Source organism: Bidens hawaiensis, unplaced genomic scaffold (genome assembly GCF_021521415.1).
Source record: "Bidens hawaiensis isolate Kalapana, Puna unplaced genomic scaffold, B.hawaiensis_p1.1 tig00071803_1, whole genome shotgun sequence".
NCBI classification, from domain to species: Eukaryota; Viridiplantae; Streptophyta; class Magnoliopsida; order Asterales; family Asteraceae; genus Bidens; species Bidens hawaiensis.
This window is the reverse complement of record NW_027502559.1, coordinates 1,505-9,864: the sequence shown is the minus strand read 5'-3', so window position 1 is coordinate 9,864 and position 8,360 is coordinate 1,505. Positions and strand designations below refer to the sequence as shown.

The window sequence follows — 8,360 nt, the reverse complement described above, 5'->3', positions numbered from 1 at the left end:
CACAACCCAAAGGAAGTCATGTGGGGTCACTTGTTATCCATTGTTCATCTCAACTCAGACTCACAAACAATAAATCAATAAATATATGGATGGCTTTCACACCATCATCATCATCAATTAACACACACCCTTCTCTCATCTTCATCTTCATCTTCAATGGCTGGTGGTGGTGGTGTTGCAGCAGTGCAACATAATTTCAAACAATACCCTTCTGTCTCACTTCTTCCATCTTCTCAATCCACCTTTTGTGGCACCAAACTCATCACCTCTATTCAGGTACTGTTTTACCATTTTTAATGTTCTAAATTGTTCACAAATTCATTGTCAAGTTTTGATCTTTGAAGTTGGTGTGTTCTTGCATTGGTTAATCTTGAAAAGTTGTAAACTTTGGAAAGATTACTGGTGATTAAAAGTTAAAAAGACTGTGGGTGTTAGTCAAGATCAATCTTGAATTAGTAATTAGTTGATTATTTTGAATTTTGACTTTTGAAGTCAAAAGTCAAAATGAGTCATTTTTTATGTCAAAAGAGAAGATAAGAAGCAAACACATGGAAATGAGGATTCTGTGATTATGAATTATGATTACTGTTAAATTTGTATCATAATCAAGACCAATCTTGAATTACGAAAGTCGAAAGTAATTACTTGGAAGTTTGAACTTAAAAAGTCAAAGTGAATCTCTCTTGAAATGATCAAAAGGGGATTAATGGCATGCTTCTATTTAATTATGTTTTTAAATCGATCGGTATCATAGGACTCGTGACAAAGTAAAGTTATGATGATGACATTAACTTTCATAACAAGGGTGCTTGTGTTTTGAGAGTGATAATGTGATATCGAATTATCAGAATCAGATAACCACTCTCTAACATCAAATTCAAACACCCTCTAAATACACCTAATAGAAACATTGATAGTAACTTGATAGAATTTAAACTTAAAAGTTAAAAGTACCATGTTTGACCCAAAAAGTCAAAACAACTGAATGTGTTGTATGCTTCAGTACAAAAGGAAAGTATGTCAACCGAAAGGAGCTTTGAATGTGGTGGCATCAGGCTCCAAGAAAATTCTTGTAATGGGAGGCACACGTTTCATTGGAATCTTTCTTTCCCGACGACTTGTTGAAGAGGGCCATCAGGTTAAGTTTAACATGATTAATCTTGAAAATTCCCGTATCGTAATATCATAAAAACTGTTAATAAACTTTGATTATCGTTTCATCTTATGCAGGTAACTTTGTTCACTAGAGGAAAAGCACCCGTCACACAACCTTTGCCTGGTGAATCAGATGAAGCTTACAATGCTTTCAAATCCAAGGTATGTTAACAATTACATAATAACATAAATAAATTATCTTATAATTTAATATTGATTAAGTGATACAAATACATACTAATGAGTCTTAAAAATTCAAATTTTTAGTATCTTGTTTGTCACGTAATCATTATGTGTACATGTTGTAGATATTGCACTTGAAAGGTGATAGAAAGGATTATGATTTTGTGAGGACCAGTCTTAAAGCTGAAGGCTTTGATGTTGTCTATGATATTAATGGTGTGCAAAAATCATAAAAGTTTCAATCTTTTACTTTTAATATTTTATACTCTTTAAAATACATAATTATCATAATTTATGAAAATGATTTCTTTTTCAAGGGCGTGAGGCGGAAGAGGTGGAGCCGATAATAGATGCATTGCCAAATCTAGAACAGTAAGTTATCAACATAAACTTTGTAAAATCACATTAGTGACTTTTATTTATACATATATATTTTTTTTTACTGTTTTGCTAATTACAGGTACATATATTGCTCTTCGGCTGGTGTTTACCTTAAATCTGACCTCTTACCGCATCGTGAGGTCAGTTGTTTAGCATGTTTCTATGCTTAAATATTAGAACGGGTCAAAAGTCAACCAAAGTCCTTCAAAACTAGATTATAACTGTAACAGTAGTTTTCTTTTAACTACATTTAACTCATTAACTATTTATGGATTCAAAAAAGAACAGTACAAAAAGTGTTTGTGGGTTGACCCGACCCGACCTGTTTCGACAAAAAGAATTTTTTATTATAGGTGGATGCAGTTGATCCAAAGAGTCGACACAAGGGGAAGCTCGAGACAGAGGCCTTACTAGAGTCAAAGGGTGTTAACTACACTTCTATAAGGCCCGTTTATATTTATGGCCCGTTGAACTACAACCCGGTTGAAGAATGGTTTTTCCACAGATTGAAAGAGGGCCGGCCCATTCCAATTCCCAACTCGGGCCTGCAAGTAACCCAACTTGGTCATGTAAAGGTTAGTCAAGATTCAAGAATAGATTAAGAAGTTATTAGCTTGTTTGACTACAAAGTCAAAACGGTCTTGACGGGTCAACGTTGACCAAATGCAGGATCTTGCAAAAGCTTTCATAACGGTTTTAGGAAACGAGAAAGCAAGCAAGCAAGTTTACAACATATCGGGTGATAGATATGTTACCTTTGATGGATTAGCAAGAGCTTGTGCTAAGGTAATTTAACTTCTTTTTTTTCTATAAATACTTGATTTTATAAAACATAAAACTACAATTTATTCCTTGTAGGCTGGTGGATTCCCAGAGCCTGAGATCATTCATTATAATCCGAAGGAGTTTGATTTTGGGAAAAAGAAAGCATTCCCATTCCGTGACCAGGTATATAAGTCAGTTTCAGTAAAGTTATACGGGCGTATAGCGGCTCGTATAAAGCCTTATTTTATTTTTATACTGCCTGCATAAACCTTTTCAACATATCATACGAGTTGTATAACGTTTGTCATGTCAATAGTGTGTGTGAAACTTTTTATAATGCATATAAAGACATTTCATTAAAAAAATGGGATTATTGCTGAAATTATTTAATCATATTTGGCATGTTAAAAAGTTTGAAACTTTTAAAAACCTGTTTTGACCCGTACCAAATAAATTACATGTTTTGTGAAATTGTGTGCTGCAGCATTTCTTTGCATCTGTGGATAAAGCAAAAGAGGAGCTTGGAATCATACCAGAATATAGCTTGGTTGAAGGTTTAACCGACTCGTACAATCTGGATTTCGGTCGGGGAACGTTTAGAAAAGCAGCCGATTTCACCACAGATGATATAATTCTTGGCAAGAGCCTTGTTTTAAGCTGATTTCATTCTCGTTGATTCAAAAGATTATCGAGAAATGAATATTGTAATTGTGTTCATTTTGACAGATTTCAACAGATGAATTTTTGTTATATACATTAATTGATTTCAATCACTTTTTTATCAACTTATGCAAAATCATGTTGTATACATGCATCAAGAAAACAAACAAAATAACACTTAGATGTAAAACTAAAGAAAATAATGAATATAGTCGTGTATCTATCTTTACTCATGTATTACTTTTAGTCCGATAGGTGTACACAAGCCATGAGTTTCGTGGGTATAAAACATAGATACTCGAATATGATTCGTGTATCATGATCTACTAACTAGGCAGATGAGAACAAACTTTCTAGGAATACACGCGTATAAGAAGTAAATTCGTCTCATTTATTATTATAGACCAAAAGACAATTTAAGGATATGCAAGTTGACGAAAAAAAAATTTTATGCATTGAGTACAGATGAAAAATACTCGAACTTGCAAAACTACTCATAAGCCAGACTCGAACTTTAGAACTAAGCTCGAAACAAGCTCTAAATTAAAAATAATAACTTGTAAGGCGCTTTGGCCAACTCAGCAACTGGAATTAACATATACGCAATAGACAGTTATAACCCAAATTGTATCATTAGACATCAAAACATATAGTTTAAAGTTACCATGCAAAGAAACAATGTCATTATGATTATTATGGTTCAAGGGTTCAACAAGATGGCACGCACGTGTGCGTGTGTATGAATCTTGTTAAACGGTGCTGATATCGATTCGGCTTTTATGCAGTTGAAAAGCGGGTGTGATCCAACTTCCACAACTACACTGGATTCCTGACCAGTTAAAGTAACCCAACCGCCTTCGCAGTGTGCACACCACAACTTTCCTTCTAATGCACCTTCTTCAACTACACAACAATAAAAGTTGACATGGCAAACCACGTAAGCTAGAAAGCGGTCATCAGGTGATCACATTACCAAATTACCCGATTTAGAAAGCATATTACCAGGTCATGACATTACAAGAGGTGCACATATAAACTTGGTTTTGAACCCGAACCAGACCTGGTTAGGTTGAAATCGGTTTACAAACCGATACTTTGAAACTAGTCAAACCCAAACCCAAACCACTTAAAAGCCGGTTTCAAACTGGCCAAACCTGATCCTTTCCTCTCAAAAAACCAGGTTGGAAGACGAAACCGACTTCAACAAAAACCGGGTTTGACTTTCTTTTACCCAATCTGACCGGTTTTAATACCAGTTTGCGCCAAAAACCCAATTCGTGCACCTCTAGACATTACTGAGCATGATTACCAAAACTTGGGGTGTGCATGAAACCAAAATAACCCAGCCCAACCGAAAACGAATGGTGATTTTATGTTTTTCCAAAAACAGAATTTACAATTTGCTTTCGGTTTTGCATGTACTGATAACCCAAAAACCAACTTTTGGATTATAATTTTTAATTTTGAATGCTAAATAATTTATAAAATTTAATAAAAGGTGTAGCCCAAAATTTTTAGCCCCAAATGGTTAATAATAAATTAATCATACATTAAGAAAACAATAGAGACAAGGTTTCTTGCCCACATTATTTTGGGTTGTTTTCTGGTCGACCTTGTGTGTTGATCCGTTTATTTTTATAAATTAAAAAACATATATATTTTATATCATAACTTAAAACGGATTGAGTAATTTATACCAAAATCTAAAATATAGAAGAAATGAACATTCGGTTTTATAGTTTTAAGGATATCATTTTATACCTGTTTTCATCCAACGAAGAGGCTCAACAAAGACCGAAGTGCACTCAAGCGCATCACCATACTTGTTGTAATAGTTGCGGCTATTCCTTTTATGCCACTCAAAAGAACTCTCACCTCACCAGGAATATGTTTTATAACATTGTCCTGCAATGCAACAATTCGCCTGCATTTTTTGCAACGAAATGCCGGAGTCGGGATTATTTCTTTCTGTGATGTTCCGGTCACAATTGAAGCTTCTTTCTTGGTCAACCCAGGGTCATCAGCAAACTTAGAGCTGTCAATTTTCTCTCCTCGGTTATATAAGTCACCTAACACGTAAAATATTATTAAAAAAAAAAACTAAACTGAAATGGGCCAAACGGATCTAAAGTCACTTAGTATGTACACTTATTACACGAATAGCCACTGTGGTAGAAAATCAGATAAAGAGCATAGTACGATAACGCTTTTGGTCCTGCCCCGCCCGCACGTACTAAGAGGTGGAATAAATTAAAATTACAGTGACTATCCGTGTAACTAATTTAAAACTTTATTACGGATAAAAGGTGTAATCAGCCGGTTTTGATTCCAGCATAAAGTATATAACTTGGGTAAGAAAACACACCTAAAACCTTCAAATGGAAGCGTTTGTATATAGTGCTTGAATGGTCAACCTTGAAACCCATATCTTCAAACATGGTCAACTGCACCTCAAAGAGAACACATTTTCAGAATCCACAGAAAGTGAAAAATATAATTGTTGTGTGATATTGTTAAAACTGTTCTAAGAATCCATCATTAGGGCAAATAGATTCATTGCTTTGGCGTAACGATTCAAGTGCATCTGCAAAAAATTGTGGGAAAATATTGCATGAAAATTTGTATACAAAATTAAAGAAAACACCAAGTAATTATCCACATCAAACAAGAAATCTTAAAAAAAAATAGAAAAATGGATGTCGTCAAACCTTCTAGAGAAAGCCGTTCGGTTCTCATCAGGTAGGCTGTAATAATGGCTGCACTGCAACAAACACATGCAAATAATGGTGGTAAACCTTTAGGGCCTTAGGGCTAGAAAAAAACAGATAACTTAAATTATTCTTATTCTTTTAAATCTAGAGGTAGTAAATACAAAAATTAGAGGTGGTTAGATCGACCCATTTACTTATGAATGGGTCGATTTGGGTAATCATGTTTCTAACATGGTATATGAGTAATATCAAAAAGTCAAAACAATTAGCTAAATAGGAAACAAGTCAAAACTCACCTTAAGTGTTTTTTCAATCATAAATCCTCCTAAATCATCCTTCTTACAAAAAAAATGTATCTTCTAAAAATATGATTTTTAACGGACTGCGCAAAAAGAACAAGATTTTTAACGGACCGCGCAAAAAGAACAAGACGTTTATTCTGTTTCTTTTAGGTCATACAAATAATATTAAAACAATTAGCTATAAAGCAAAACGGAACGAAAGTCGCTTGAGTGTAATCTAAAAGCATATAACCTCCTAATTAGCGTTTCTATACAAACAAAGATAAAAGTATGATTTTCCAAAGCATAAAACCTCCTAATCATCCTTTTAGAAAAAAACCTATCCTGTAAATATACTATTTTTGACCTGCCGCACAAGAAAAACAAGAGAAATTTTGATCAAACCATACGTGAATTTAAAAAATAGCTAAATGGGAAACGGGTCAAATGGGTTGAAAGTCACCTGGAGTGTATTTTAAAGCATAAAACATCCTAATCATCCCTTATATAAATAAATATCTTGTAAAAATGTGATTTTTAGCGGATCAAACAACAAGACAAGAGAAAATTTGATTAACCTGATATGTATTTTGTCAATCAGCTAAAAAGAAAACGGGTTGAAAATCACCTGAATTGTTTTTTTTTTCAAAACTCCGAATCATCCTTTTTATAAAACATATCTTGTAAAAATATGATTTTTAATGAGCCAGGCCTCACAAGATAAACAAAGCGAACAAAAAAGATTATATGCGTGTTAAATTTACCTTCTGGATACACCCGCAAAGCAATGCACCAAAACCGAGCCCGTTTTCTACTTTCATCAATAAAATCCAAACAAACTTCCAACGAATCCAACAAATTCTCACTCTCCATATCCCTCAAGGCACAGCCATCCTGACCAGTTTCAAATCATGACCCGCATTCTCCAACACATAAAGAATCTTTTTCGGTTCATCTGAGCCATCACCCTCCAAACTTTCACCCGACCCGCCAAAGTACACGGTCCGAATCTCTTTCGTAGGAACCGAAAAACTCGATTTCCATTCCGAAAAAAACCCGATAGAAGCAGAGCTTAAAACTGATAAAATATGAGTGATTTCTTTATTGTCACCCAACAGCACTTCTGCTGCTGCATTGATGTTGCCTATGAACAGATTCTCACGCACCAAGTACAACATAATATACAAAACCCCCCAATCTCTTCGTAAACCCTAGTTATAATTTCACAAATTCATGGAAGTTAGATGCTTAAGTAACAAATGTTTATTAAATTAAAACCAAACATTACAAATATGATAAAAAAATTGGTGAGCAATAAATAATAAGGGTGTGAACGAGCTCGGCTCATTTTAACTTACGAGAGCTCGAGCTCAGCTCATGACCTTGTTTTTTCAAGCTCGGGCTCAGCACATTTATCACGTATTTACGTTTATATAAACACGTAATTTAACTTTTATATTCTTTTAATTACTTTTATATAATTTGAGAAAAACCTTAAACGAGCCAAAGCTAGTAAACATATCATATAACATACAAAGGGGTTGCGATGCAACTTGTTGCCCGTTTACCTGCCACTTTATCGTAATCATATGAAATTAACTGGAACTTCATTTCTATTCATTTCCAGTCACAGTCATTAAACTAAATAATAATAATAATAATAATAATAACAATAATAATAATAATAATAATAATAATAATAAACAATTAAAAAAACCCAATTTCTTTGTAAACCCTAAATCCTAGTTAATAATTTGAGAAAATTAATGGAAATTAGAAGCAAGATATCGACTTTATATCAGTTAAACTAAATAGATATAGTGAATTTGATCGGAAATTGGTGGGTAATTAATAGATAAGAAAACGTACCGGAGCAAGAAATAGGTGTTCCGGTGGCGGTGGTCGGAGAAAGGTGGGAGCTTGTGGTGGCTAGAAGAGCGTGCTTATCATCATCGAATAACGGTTGTTTATTCCTATAATATTCGACTCATAAAGTGTAGTATAATATTTGGAAAATAAATTAATATTAAAAAAAAACCATACCAGTTTATTTATTTCAATGTTTAGGGTGGGCGATAACGGAACTGTTAACTTAAGTCGAATCGAAAATTGATAAAACTGGAACTAAAATTAACGGAAATTTGAATTAATTGAAATCCGATTATCGACTTTTTTTATATCCTCGGTTTACCGAATTGAATGACTCATATTTTCATATATTTCT

At 33.8% G+C, this 8,360-nt stretch overlaps 1 protein-coding gene and 1 pseudogene across 2 annotated transcripts; one reads left to right on the top strand and one right to left on the bottom strand.

Moving 5' to 3' along the window:
• The first annotated feature begins 25 nt into the window (after nt 1-25).
• LOC143605875 (chloroplast stem-loop binding protein of 41 kDa b, chloroplastic-like) lies at nt 26-3,234 on the top strand. Its single transcript, XM_077081837.1, has 10 exons — nt 26-276; nt 1,004-1,138; nt 1,231-1,317; nt 1,464-1,554; nt 1,656-1,710; nt 1,799-1,859; nt 2,073-2,294; nt 2,389-2,505; nt 2,578-2,667; nt 2,969-3,234. Exons 1-10 carry the CDS (start codon nt 157-159, stop codon nt 3,143-3,145), a joined length of 1,155 nt encoding a protein of 384 aa, XP_076937952.1. The 5' UTR covers nt 26-156; the 3' UTR covers nt 3,146-3,234.
• A 514-nt stretch (nt 3,235-3,748) lies between these two features.
• LOC143605874 (uncharacterized) lies at nt 3,749-8,061 on the bottom strand (annotated as a pseudogene). Its single transcript, XR_013148634.1, has 7 exons — nt 8,006-8,061; nt 6,901-7,347; nt 5,853-5,905; nt 5,668-5,728; nt 5,510-5,592; nt 4,906-5,213; nt 3,749-4,047 (listed from the first exon to the last, which is right to left on the bottom strand). The product of XR_013148634.1 is annotated as an uncharacterized LOC143605874 (transcript).
• Nucleotides 8,062-8,360: the final 299 nt, after the last annotated feature.

Coding starts and splice junctions, on each gene's coding strand:
- LOC143605875 (XM_077081837.1), top strand. CDS start 157: ATGGCTGGTGGTGGTGGTGTTGCAGCAGTGCAACATAATTTCAAACAA. Junction 1,318..1,463: donor ACAATGCTTTCAAATCCAAG/GTATGTTAACAA, acceptor TACATGTTGTAG/ATATTGCACTTGAAAGGTGA. Junction 2,668..2,968: donor CATTCCCATTCCGTGACCAG/GTATATAAGTCA, acceptor TGTGTGCTGCAG/CATTTCTTTGCATCTGTGGA.